The sequence below is a fragment of the Lytechinus pictus genome, chromosome 15, assembly GCF_037042905.1.
Source record: "Lytechinus pictus isolate F3 Inbred chromosome 15, Lp3.0, whole genome shotgun sequence".
Classification (NCBI taxonomy): Eukaryota; Metazoa; Echinodermata; class Echinoidea; order Temnopleuroida; family Toxopneustidae; genus Lytechinus; species Lytechinus pictus.
This window is the reverse complement of record NC_087259.1, coordinates 8,891,203-8,905,000: the sequence shown is the minus strand read 5'-3', so window position 1 is coordinate 8,905,000 and position 13,798 is coordinate 8,891,203. Positions and strand designations below refer to the sequence as shown.

Below are 13,798 nucleotides of genomic sequence, written 5' to 3'. Positions count from 1 at the left end.
TTGGGTATCACCAAAAATATGAATTCAATAGTTGTAATCGTCTTCTATTTCGTTCTCTATAATATTACCTAACATTTTGTACGAGAGATTGATAAAACTTTGCTTGTCATTTTTTCCAAATGGCTGTTTAATAAAAATTGATTGTCCGGACAGGTTGACACACAATAACTTGTGTACCCCTTTTTTCTCCTCCCAGGATCCAAATATGTATTTATTCATGAATTATTTTCATAATTCTTTGTTATCATTTACTCCAGTATTCCAAATTTGATTTCTTGGAAATAATTTTCTTTTATTTCTTTCTCATTTTTTTCAGGCTACCATACTGCAGATAGTGATACCGATTCAAGTTACAGTCGACATGATGGCATGAATGGCGATGCTCACAGCAGGTGCGTGATATCAGGGCTTAAAAAAAAACATTTTGATATCTTTATCCCATTGCACAGAATGAAAATTCAAAAATAGTTATTCGAATTGGGAATGACTACCCTTCATGTACCATGTAACCATTTGCATAATTTTATCTTTGTTTAGTTGCTGTGAGGGGCTAATATATTAATAATAAATTATTATTTGTCTTTTTATGATCCCTCCACTTTTAATATTTATATGTATTTAAACACAGCATTGTATTGTTTTGCATTTGTTTTTTAAGTGGAAAAAATATCAATATGAATAATTCACAAGAAATAAGATATTCTATTTTCTCAAACAATACCACAAGGGTAACACCCGCAACTGCTCTGTGAAGCAGAGCTCAACTGCTGTGAAAAAAAATCACAGGCAACACAGGCAGGGATTCGAACCCACGACCTATGGATTACCAGACCGGTGTCATAACCACATTGACTATGACACTGGTCTGGTAATCAAGAGGTCTTGGGTGTTACACTCACGTTATTGTTGGAGAAAAATGAATATATCTTATTTCTCGTCTTAATCACCCAATGAATCAATTATTCCATTGATACAAATAATTCAATTTATGTTTTGTTCAATTAGCCATTAGCGTGCCACAGACATATTTTCATGCAATTGTATACATGTATATTATCTATATGCAATTGTAATAATTCAGTTTTTCTTTGACAATGACAGTACAGGCTTTGCAAGGCAACAATGCTTCTTGTGTTGTGTATGTGGCTTAATTTCCAGTCAATTCCTGGATAAGAGTTTGCAAATATATCATGAATATTCCTGACATTTTTTTTTCATAAACTGCTCCCCATTTTACAGGTACAATTCCAAGAGACCAATCCCATCTTCTTTCCGGCTCCTCTCAAAGGGGAACAGAGATGGCCCCATGAGGACCACGCCCAAGGGGCCCAGTGGACCCCTAAAGGCTGATCATAGCATACAACCATTTTCCAAGGATAAAAGGTTTGTACCTCAATTTTTATTGGAAGTTAATGATTGAAGATGATTGTAGGGATGATGATTATATATTGGGGATGCCACTTTTCAGACTTATTCATATTCAGACATTTTCAACATATTTACAGCCATTGAAAATAACCTTTTTTGTGTAGGGAAAGGGTCATTCTCGATGATTTTCAGACTTTTGATCATTTCTAAATGGCATCACTGATATTAAGAGGTCATGTCTACCCAAATAGCAGATAATATTCTTGTACATTTCATAATAAAAAATTATATGGCATCGTAATGTGTTACATTCAAGGCTAGTTTGCAACTTCTACCATGACTTATACTTCAATGACACTAGTGAAACTTACCCCAAACCGACAGATGCCATTCAAAATAGAGTAATAACTTTGATCGGTCTGGAGTCAGCTTTGTTGATGTGGCTGTAGTTTTACATACATTATGATTTCTTTAATACTTTCACCATGCTGTTTTTCTTATATTTCTCCTCTTTCACATACCATTTTATGACCAAGTTTAGTGTGACACCATCGGCTCAAAATCATGTATATCATTGATTTGTGAAATTAAGAAACATCTGAAAATGCAAAGCCGTCAACATTTTTAACTCATCTCTAACTAACTTTCAATATCCAATAAAAGGTCGCCAGATGAGGGCTCTCCGCGTGATGTTTGGGCGGAGCAGGGTGCAAGACCCAAACACCACTCATCCACCGATTCCCTTGAAACGGAACAGGTCACACACATAGTATTCCAGGACACACCCATTAGAAACGATTCTGACGACAAGAACGGCTCATCGCGGCCGACCACCCCATCAGCGTTGCGCAAATCATCGCGACCGCCATCTCCGTCCAGGTCGGTGAGGTTCGACGACGATACCGACGGCTCCTACGACAGCGACAGGCGGGATCGGAAAACGCAGTCGAGGAGAAGCGAGTCTCCGGCGGGCAGGCAGCGCTCTAACCGCTCAGAATCCAGTCAACAGAATAAAACTTCCAATGGCGGTGAAATGCCTATGTATGCCTCTGTAGATAAATCCAGGAAGTCAAGGCCGACTTCTCGGCTGAGCGATGAACGGACATCGAGGCACGATCGTTGGACGAACGGAGTCGAAAAGGAGGATCCGTATAGCCGTATTAACGACGATAGTTATGTGAATCAAACTGGACAATTAAGAACAGAACCGGATTATGAGGAAGTGACGTTCAGGCCAAGATCTGAAAATATTGTGTCCAAGTCACATGATTCCAAAAGGCAGTCAGGTGACCCAAGAAGGCGGAGCTCGAGTAAAGGTTTGTTTTTAGTGAATGCATTCAGATAAGACCATGTTATAAAGAGATGATATAAAGATATTAAACCGGTGACCCAACATTTGCTCCTGCAACAATTGCTCCATACTTAATGTCATCTAAGATATAGGGTTAGGGTTGCAATAGGGTTTTATGTTTGATAGGTTTAGGGTAGAGTATAGTGTTAAATCCAGGGTTGAAGTTGGTCATTCGATTATTGTGTGGAATTTAGAGAGGAGTAATTGTCGCCAGATCAAATGTCATAGAACCATTAAAACACCTCTTCAGACAAATCATATCCAATGTTAAGAGAGTCAGGTTTGTGAAATGCATTTTCTTTTTTTTAGCAGCAACAACTTCCTTCAAAAGAGAAATTAGAAGGAAATTATCCAAGTTTGATTCATCCCATGTAAAAAAAAATTATGAATATTATTATATTAATCTGCATCTTATCAATGCCTTAAAGGTCCATTGCTTTATTCAATTTTTTTTTACTCTAAAATTGGCTTAGTTCATGCTCCAATTTGTTTAGAAACCTTTGGCCATAGATTTGGATGGTAATATGATATTTACTGGAGTGTTTCAGAAGTAAAATCAATGATTCATGAATTCTTATCAGTTGCAATAAAAAAATACAGTTGCAAAATCAATTATGTGTTATTGGCTGCGAGATCAGTTATTCACATTAAAGAAAAGAGATAAATTCCAAATTTATGGTCAAGATATGATGCAGAACCTAGAGATTTTTTTATCATTATTTGTAGCAGTTGTTAAAAAGAAAATGTGCAGGTCGGCCTATTTTTGCTTCAGTTTTTGTTAGTTTTAATGACATTGTTAAGGAAATTTGCCAATGGTGAAATGTACATTGTCTAAATATTAGGATTTTTATGTAAAAATGTAGGCCTACATCTTTAACAGACTAAAAAAATATACGGAATGTTTGGTAATTCAAATTAACATTATTCATAGTGGATCAACCTCAATCTCAATTTCAAGGCTTGATATATCATTTTAAGCTATAGTAATAGTATTTGTTGATCCATCTGAATTTTGAATGTGTGATTCTAATATATTTATATTTTGTATTGCATATTTCTTTCTAATACTTCAATACTGTTTATTTTAAGAGTATTTCAATTGATTCTGTACTGTTGGTTTTTTTTTAGGGGGGGAATGAGGAAAAATATATACAGACACTGAAACTGAACGTCAACATAAATGAAAGCAGTGGTCGTTAACAGTGATTTCATGTGAAAAGTCTATTAAAAAAACAAAACAAACAAGGATAGGCCTACAGTCACATTAACTGAACTTTGTGAAATCCTGGAATCTGAGCTGAAAACTGATCACACTGAAGATTACAAACACAGATTAACACACGTGGGAGAGTGTATTGTTTAATATTGCTTGGAAAACAACCTGACAATTTCATGATTGTTTGCTTATTTCTCGGCAATTAAAACAATTTCTTCCAGAATCCTTTGGCATGTACGTATTCTTTATTTATACAGTCAGACATTTGTGTGGTCATTCAATTGGATTCTGTACAAACTCATTGTGATATTGTTCGCACAACTGGGATTTATCTTTAACTTCTAAATCCTTTCACCAACCATACAGAATCGAGATCATCAAGACCCTCGACTCCTACCCACGGCGATCCTTCCTATGCAGCTACCGAGAGGCAGCCTTCCAAATCCATGGCCAGTAGGGGGCGCTCTTACTCTAAAGAAAGCCTGTCATCATATGGTAATCCATGTGTCACCGATGCAGACGATACCATCGAGCACCTTGGCTCCAGTCGGCTGGATCATTCCTCATTCCAAAGGTGAGTGGGGCAAAGAGGAAGAAGATCATTATTTTATTGTGTATTTGACAACACCATGGGGTCATTTCATAAAACCTGGTGGGTGTTTCATAAAGCTGTTCGTAAGATAAGAGCAACTTTAAGAACGACTGGTGACCCTTTCTTGTGGTAAATGGTATACACAAAAAGGTTCATTGGCAATGTTTACCACAAGAAATGATCACCAGTCGTTCTTAAAGTCGCTCTTAACTTACGGTCAGCTTTACGAAACGGCCCCCTGTTATGGTAACAAATTTGCAAAAACAGCTACTGAAATCATTCGATTTGATTGATTGGATGATAGAGAATTTGTTATAGAAATTGTGCATTTGTTATTATAACAGATCTTTATGAATCGGGACCCTGGGTAGCATTCCATGAATAAAATGTGTTAGTGATTTTCACGAATTTGCTCTGAACCAATCAGATGCAAGGATTATAGTAGGTTATAACAATAGCCAGTGGCAGCTGCTTTTTGTTCCATCATGATGCACTTTCCTGAGCTTGGTTGGCCAGCAGTGAGCTGGATCATCTCAAACCCTTTGTTTCTCCTCCAAGGGGATGTTTCATGAGGTACTTACGAATATGGTCATTACCATGGTAATGGGGGTCAAAGGCCAATATCAAAATCAAGGTTTCCATGATAATTACCATGGTTCCATGACATTCCCTCCGGCGACAATCGCTTCGCTCTAAATTCCACACACTAATCAAATGACCAACTTCAACCCTGCTTGGTTTTAACATTATTCCCTATCGCAACCCTAACCCTAAACCTACATCTTTGACGAAATTAAGCCCGGAGCAAATGTCGTGTCACCTTTACCATAAGGGCAAATAGAACCCGGAAAGCAAAATCTCTGCAATTTTGTTACTTCTTTTGAGAAGGGGGCTTAGGTTAGAGGTGCTGATCAGAGGGAAAGGGGGGCGACCGAAGGAGACATGGAAGAAGTGATGGAGGAGAGTAGGAGGGTTGCGTTGAGGGAGGGGGATGCACCGAATAATAGCGTAAAGCGGTGGGAGCGGTCGAGGATGATTTCTACGAGTGTGAGGTGAATCTGGCCACCCCCGTAGTCGGGGAATAAACTGAATATGATATGAATATAATATAGACTGAATATAACCCTCCCTCAGAGGTTATATGAATGCATGTAAATGTAGTTGTCAGAAATCACTAACACATGGCAGGCAATGGCTTCAGCCTCTAAGATGGCAGTGCGATGACGTCAATGCATAAGATCTGTTATATAACAGATGTATATTTAGACCTGACCAGGGGCCCGTAACACAAAAGGTTAGCGATTGATTGTGCGCTTGATTTTCACGATTGATTGTACATTGTAGTTAATGGAATCAGTCGTAGAAAAATGTTCTACGATCATTGCTAAGCTTTGTGTTAACGGGCCCCTGATCTGCTTCACCTGGAAGTGAATGGGAAGTGGGATGAATTATTTCTTGCAGCGCCCTCGCTTGGCTTTGGGAAGTAAGGTCAGGTAAGTATACTGATCCAAATCCTCTTCAAGCACCTAGAGACACGTGACTGGACACCAGTCACAACTGTGAAACTGACTCCAAACCGAACAATACTATATCATTGGTAGTAACCTATCAAAGCTTTTGTCGACTGGGATTCGGTGCGCCGATGTGACTGGAGCAGTAATTGATATCATCAAGAAGCACTTTATTAATGAGATTACGGCGATCCGGAACCAGCTGCATGTATACCCATGTGGGTTCGGATGTACCTTTTGTGAACTCCAGTGGTAGGGAGTATAATGAACTTGGGCGTAGAGGAAACGATGCATTATCCCTCGGCATACGTCTTAATTAATATCTTTCCTAAAGGGGGGCATCACGTATTGTACTAATCTCTGCGCTCTGACACGATCACAAAAAGAAATATCTTGAGGCAGACAGGAAGTGAAGAAGATGTGATGATTTTTTTTTCAAGATGCGTTGAAATGAACAGAAGATTTTATTTTAAATAGCAAAGAGGTGGGAGATCTTCATGCTCCTAGTGTACTGTTTGAATGGTTTGATGAGTAACTGTTTCGTTGCTCTCTGAAATTAGCATTTTCCATCTGTATTTAGCGCTTCCAGGATTTCTAATTCTCTCTGTTGTTATGTTCACATGCATCAGGTCATATTCAGTTTTCCCTTTATAGGGGTAAAACTATGAGTGAAGTGCATGTTTTTCAAAAGCTTTTGATTTGCAAATGGTGGCTGTACTGAAAGATGATTTTTGCATATGATTGGATTTTTTGAGAGATGATAGTTCACAATGAAAATGTTCTTCTCACAAAACAATTTCAGATTTTTGTATTAGTGCAAATATTGTATTAACATTTTTTTTTTACTTTCAATAGAGTTTCTTGATATTTCCAAAGGGGAAAGTAATAGATTCTAACCTTGATTTTGATTTGCTAAATGTCTCCCTCTTCTGTTGGTTACCATATATGTAAACTTTTCATATTCTAAAATCAAGAGTTATACATGTTGGCATTGAATCAAGTGGATATGAAAAAAGGGAAATATTAATTTTTTGTTGAGTGGCAATAAAGTTGATTACAAAATATATATTTTCAATAAGCCAGTTCACGGTTAGCTCATGATCAACTTTTCTCAAATGACCTTTGTGATTTTTCATTAGGATAAGCACTATCATTTTCAAATGTAGATGTTGCGTAAGCTTTACCAGTAGAGTATTCAAATTCTAAGAACAAAAGGCATTGTATAGACCAGTTGACTAGAATAGTACATCAGGGATAAAGTTTGGATATCTGTTTTATTGTCTGCCTTTGGCACATTTGACTATTGTTTAGGCTACTGTCAAATACCAGTGATTATGAAGCCTCTATTTATTACTCTTCAGCTTTGATGTGATAAATATTTTGAAAGGAATACATGAATAATCATCAAATCACAAATGCCTATGTCAGTGAATTTGAAAGCCACCTTCATGGTTGTCTCCAATGACCTTTTTCTGCTCGTGCACAGTTTACAACCGTGAACAGGCTTATTATATTAACATGAGAAATTTGTAACCAACATTTCTTGTGTTGATTTGATTGAAAGGGCTGCAGTGAAATCTCATGCAACTCATTGAGGATAATAACTTCATGGACATCTGGATTCATTCATTGCAGTCTTGCCTACTTCAGTTCAAATCTAATTTTACATCGTGGCAAAGAATACCTCTTGACTAGCATGCAAAAACTGTATCAAATTCTTTGGGAGAATATACTGTCATGTGGTTATGACAAAGATAAGACTTTTGTTAAATTTTCTTTTTTTAGGTGTTTAAAGTTGTCTTTGTTTTTGTTTTTTAGGGAGTTGATTTTATGGAATTGCCCTTAATTTCATTTGCTTTGAGCACTGCAGAATTGGCGTTGCTGTACAAAATTTACTTTAATACCTATTCCATTTTGGTTTTATCTGGAATGATTTTGCCTTGAGGAATAAGGGAAAGAGGCTAGGTGCAGCTGGATAGAAATCGATAAAGAAGCAAAAAGGTTATCACCAACTAAAATCCAAAGGGAAAAATTCTAGCTTGTCAAATGTAAAATCAGATATCATTGGGGGTCATCCTTGCATCGAATCATAAAAAATGCAATTCATGGTAGAGTGGTTGGGAGTGATTGACAATAAAATCAAGATCTCTTTCTTATCAAGTCCAAGATTTGACAGCCCTGATTAGAACTTCCTTTTTCCATTACATTCAACAGTATATTGCATCATCGGGTTAGAACAAAAAAGGCATTAACTGTATATAAAAGTGTATTCATTAATGCCCTTTTAGCGCTAAGCAGATGTTTTATGTTCGCTCGAAGGAAAGGAACAAAGGTAGCGGGTATTGGGAAACATGCCAATGTCGATCCTAAAAGTAGGATTTCTTTCAAAGTGGTTTGGCTGCCATTTTAGATGTGATAGAGGACAGATGTTCCATTTGTTGGTTTTACGTCATAGAAAAAATTAGTGGCATAGATTTCATTTGTAAGGGTTTTTATTCAATTACTTGAGTGAGTAATATGAGCACATCATTGTGGATTTATTGAACACACAATTTGCTGTGCATTCAGTCAGATTGAACTTTAAAAAAAAAACAAGTCCACACATAGTTTTAAAGAATGCTCATAGCATTTTCATTTATTTGAATGTAGGATATAAAAGAGCAATGTGGATTAAATGCCTTGCTCACAGGCATTTGTGCCGCAGCTGTGATTGAACCTTGGACTTTCATGCTTCTGGCAGGCGCCTTAGACCACTCGGCCATGGTCAGATTGAACTTACCTGCCTTTTGAAATTTTAAACAATACACCGCTCCAAACCTAAATGTCCTGAACTCAAAATTGTTGGTATAAATAGACTACCGTATCAGATAATTTTCGTCACTTGATAAAGAGTTGCAGCGGCACTCGAAAGCTTGTGAACTTGTAAGCTAGGGAACACTTTTTGCGAGAGTGATCACGAATTTCCTATAAAGCTAGTGAACACTTTTTGCGAGAGTGATCATGAATTTCCTTGTTGACCATAGTAGATTGCGAGACAAATGAATAACCTCTAGCGATTATTTAATTTCTTGTTTAAATTTGATGAATTTATCATAATGCTTAATTTACCTTCCCTTAGTTTTTTGCAGGGGTGCTTTGCATATTGGCAAAATTTTGGGTTATCCATTTCAAGTTCTTTGTTTTGACATAATGTTATACATGTACTTGGGAGCCTCATCAACCCTGATATGAATACTTGCATTGTTCGTGGTCATATGAGACCGCTGAAACACTTCGCAATTAAGAACACTCTTTTGATCTGTCCACATTACTGTTGGACACCGTCAGGCTCTAAAAGCAGCGCAAGCACTATTTTTAACACGATAAAGACTTAAGCTGACTTAAAAATCACACCATCGTGACAATCCCTGTTCAATCTCTGAACAAATGCTAGCTGCCCTTGCGTCCTAGATCACTAATCATGTTCACACGGCAACCTCAGAACTTAAAGTAGTCATTTTCTTGTTGTACCGTAGATCGTGTTGACCTGTCCAATTTGTAAGTTTACTCATTTAATAGTCATTTCCAGTGTGAGATTCATGAAAACTTGAAGTTTAAAGTTATAAAATCATAGGTCCTACATGTATGTTAACTTTGGTATTATAAGCCAGTTCTGGGAGGGGAGGGGGCTATTAAAGGAGCATTTTAGTATTACCGTATTATCCAAAGCTGCACTTGCTGCTCACCAATTTGTCTTCATAAACTTGAAGATTAAAGTGATGTTATCAAAGGTCCCATGTGAACTTGGGTAATGTAAGGACTTTTAGTTCAGGGGGAGTATTTAGATCCAACTTAAATTATAGTAAGTGGAAATTTTAGGATTACAAGATTACCAAAACTGCGATTGCCGCCTCAATGGTGTTATAGTCACCATTTGGTCTCTGATAAGAGTTTCGTCCACATTTTTCCAAGTTCAGCCGTTCCAAGGTGTTAACACAGCTCTATGTGTTCTTGTTCGCTCTTTTTCAAACAAGTCTGAAATTCACATTCTTGCTGTTCAGTTAAAATTATACCTATTATATTTCAAGGGTTCATTTGGAAGTGTGTTACAAAAGAGTCCCACACTTTTCGTTGTGAAGAAAAATCACAGCTGGTTTTTACCTTTCGTTCTTCCACAGGGGGTGTTACAGATTTGCCATATAAAAAAGTTGAACAATAGAAGACCTGTAATTATATATTCGTGTTTTGTTTTCCTTCCCTTGGATTTGAGGCATTCACAGAGTATGCCAAGGTTAAAAAAACAACGGAATTCATTAAATTTTCCTGCTTTTGTTAAGAAGCTTTGGTGATCTTGAAGATTGGGTGAGGATTTCAATGCCATAATTGAGTCATCTTTCATTAGCTATGATTAGACTATCATTCATTTCCTTTGATACAAAAGATTCAACCGCTCAACGACACTGCGGTCTCCCTTCCTTGCATGTCGACGCATCCAAGGAGGTCTTAATGATACGAGACATACCCTGCTAGGGAGTTGACAACCAGGACCAGCGTCGAGATAGGAAAGGAGGTCATTAATAAGAGCACGGGGAACTCTCATTTAGCTAGATATGATTTAATGTTGGCAGCCCCGGAAACTGGAATACGTTTGCTTATAGTGCTTCCAGCACAGGAAGAATCACTGGCGACATCTCCCTTCATCCATTTGCCTCGACCGCATGAGCCGGCTTATTCCGCGATGCCAGCTCCGATCTGATCTCAGACATTTCTTTCCTTTCCTCTGGTTGCATTCAGCGCCGTTTGCTTCTTTCCTGTCACGACAAACGCGATGAGTAACCATATTTTGCAATCCGCTCCTCTCAGCATCCGAAGCTAACCACTTTGGAACAGCTTCCAACCAGAAGCATCGAAGAGCTTTACTGTGGAATACCTCTTTGATTCTGTGGATAAAATACTGTACATTCTGTACCCACCCCGAGTTATCATCTATTTCTTTGTATAGTCTGGAGGATTAGCTAAGTACGTTTCTTCATTTTGTTGTGTTGAAATTGATTGACCAATGGTGCTCTTTCTGAAGTCAAACTCAAAGATGTCGGCCCATCCGCCTCTGGTGAGGCGGATATACTTCCACCGTTCTCTTTCACCCGCACAGTCGTTCTCCCCTTACCCTGTTAGGGGTACCAAATTTGGGGTGGTATATCGCAGCTGTAAACGAAGGAGGTAGGATATTCTATTTTCTTTATTTCTTTATTTACTTATCAATAGATTATTTGTTTTTTTGTCTAACTTCTGCATAAAGTTTAGGTTAACTTTTGATTTTTTTTTGCTGGAATAGCGTCATCATATCTGGGCAGTGTGTTTGCACCTTGAATGTTTGCTGATTTCTTATATAGTTAAAATACATATTTTTACAAAGCTCTAAATATGACATCCATTTCATCTAAAACTTTTGGGCATTGTTGATTATACACTAAGATTAAATATGGTATAACATACATTCTATCAGAAGCAAATTCTACACAATGTTGATTCATATCTTTAATACTTTTGTAAAATTATTGCAAAATATCATAAGCAGACTGTTGATAATTTTGTTTGAAGGTCTTCAATAAAGGGCTTAATTTGACACTCTTGTACAATGGTCAGGTTATGGTAAACCATAAATTTAGAATAATTTTCCTGATGTCACATCGCAATTGCTTCACATTTTTAACTTGTGTAGCATTGTTTTTTTTACATAGGACTTACATGTAAGAACATACATGTAGTTTAGAATTATTCCCTGCCACTAAATGTTGATGGTAGAATCCTTTTTTTTCTGTTAGGGATTTCAGAAAAGTCTATTGATAGATATTGGCTGGATCAGAAGGAATCATGTTTGGCTCCCTCTTGAGTTACATGTATTATAGCTGAATGATAAAATCCCTCCTAAAACTTTCTTCTTTCATTGATTCCGATACACTTCAAATTAGCCCCTCTGATCAGCTTACTTGGATGCCATTCTCAATTAAACACTATCTGCCCTCGCATAAACTTCAAGCTAGCCGCTAATTAGTTGCTAGTTTGTGGCCAGCTGGTGATGAACTAATGTAGTGACTAGCGAGGGGATAGCTCAATAAGCTTGTAATAGACATGCAAAGAAATAATTAAGTGCTCTTTTATCAAGCATCTACTGTTTGCTAGTTACTAGCTTGCAGCATTGTTGAATTTCTGTAGGGGTAAAACCCACTTTGTGTGAGAACTAAAAACTTGGAGCCAATCAGGCCTGTGCCTTTGAGTCTTATATCTTTTTATATCCTATCTTGCTAGATTTATAAACTTTTGCTTCATATTTTTTTTCTAAATCTGTGTAAAAGGTAAATTTACTGCAGACTTGCACTGTATTTGACAATTTTTTTACTTTAGGTCCATTGATTATGTCGGATTTAAGGAAGCTAAGGCTGCGTTCATGCAACCTAAGCCAGAATCATGATTCAAAACACAAACTACAGTGTAATATAAATCAGCGTTTAATCAACCCTCTCTCCAATACTCCCTCAATTCAGGCCTAGCCAGTGCGCATCGTAGTGCGCAGTTTGACCTGGTAATTATAGGCTCCAGTGAGTTATATCGCAATTGATATGCAACATTGAATTTCAGTACGTGCACGGCTACTGTGTGAAGCGAAAGCGAAGAATTCCAATGGCAGCGCGCAGTATGGCATGAACACAGAAGTAGGACGACGCAATGATGTTATACAATCATGATTCAAATCTCTGTCACGTTTATTTGACCTTTTTCAAATGTGATTCTGCAGAAGAGTCTTTCTAAATGCCCCTTTTTCTGTGTTTCATGTTTGTGATTTGAAACATGATTACTTTTACTTTTTACTAAAATGCAACCGTGGTTCTGCAGAATCGCCTTTTGAATTATGATTCAAATCATGATTCTAGGATAAAAAATAACACATAAATGCACCCGAAGTAGCTGATCGTGCCGTTGTTAATCAGTGTTGGGTGTCCTGCGACTTGTTTCGGTCTCAAGGCTTGTCTCCGGGATTCATTGTCTCAAGACAGTAACTCTGTGTCTTTTGTCTTGTCCCAGCCACTTTCTCAAAGGGATATGTCTTTTGTCTCTGAGGCAGAGACATTTGCGAGACAAAATAGAGCTCAAATTGCCAAGTTAATAATCTCACTGCTTTAATTTAGATCGTCCGTGTCGAGGTTCTTGAGATATGTCGAGACTATGGTTGTGTGTTTCATGTCTCATCTTGTCCTCTGCTGATTTTGGACACTAGTATCTCTGTCTTAAGCTCTGACTATCTCATCAGCCTTACATGTACATTTTGCTCTCTTCTGGGAATTGTTGTCCCAGTCCCGGTCTTGTCACCCTCTCGGGGACCATTGTCTCAGCCTTGGTCCCTGTGGCATGTAAGGCTGTTTCAGACCTAAAACTGGCGCCGATGATGATCATGATGATGAGAAAAAGGCAGAAGAGTAATGCTTGTAGGTAGCCATATGCACTTAAACTTTCTTTAGCCAGCTCCTTTATTTTAAGGACATATGTCCATAAAGCCTACCTTCTTGTATAGAACGCTTTTCTTGTCCCCTCTGGGTGATCTTTGTAGGAAGTTCAATAGGTGTATTCAGACAGACTTATCATTAGGATACCTTTTAAATTGTGAGAACTTGTTTAGGCCTTAAAATACCTGGTAATTACTTTCTTTCACACCAACCTGAAGCAAACGATCTCAAAGTTACGAGCACGCGCAGTTTTGTCCGATGAGCAGGTGAGGCCATGGC

The 13,798-nt window shown here is 37.7% G+C and overlaps 1 protein-coding gene across 1 annotated transcript in view; it reads left to right on the top strand.

The window, feature by feature from the left end:
- The window catches only part of LOC135156883 (uncharacterized), a 12,961-nt gene extending 472 nt beyond the window's left edge, over nucleotides 1-12,489 (top strand). The window contains exons 1-5 of the mRNA XM_064110658.1: nucleotides 1-392; nucleotides 1,240-1,383; nucleotides 2,032-2,684; nucleotides 4,302-4,509; nucleotides 12,423-12,489. The exon at nucleotides 1-392 is cut by the window's left edge and continues 472 nt beyond it. Of these exons, the coding sequence (XP_063966728.1) occupies nucleotides 370-392; nucleotides 1,240-1,383; nucleotides 2,032-2,684; nucleotides 4,302-4,509; nucleotides 12,423-12,489 (1,095 nt within the window). The 5' untranslated portion in view covers nucleotides 1-369. The remainder of the gene's footprint in view (nucleotides 393-1,239; nucleotides 1,384-2,031; nucleotides 2,685-4,301; nucleotides 4,510-12,422) is intronic.
- Nucleotides 12,490-13,798: the final 1,309 nt, after the last annotated feature.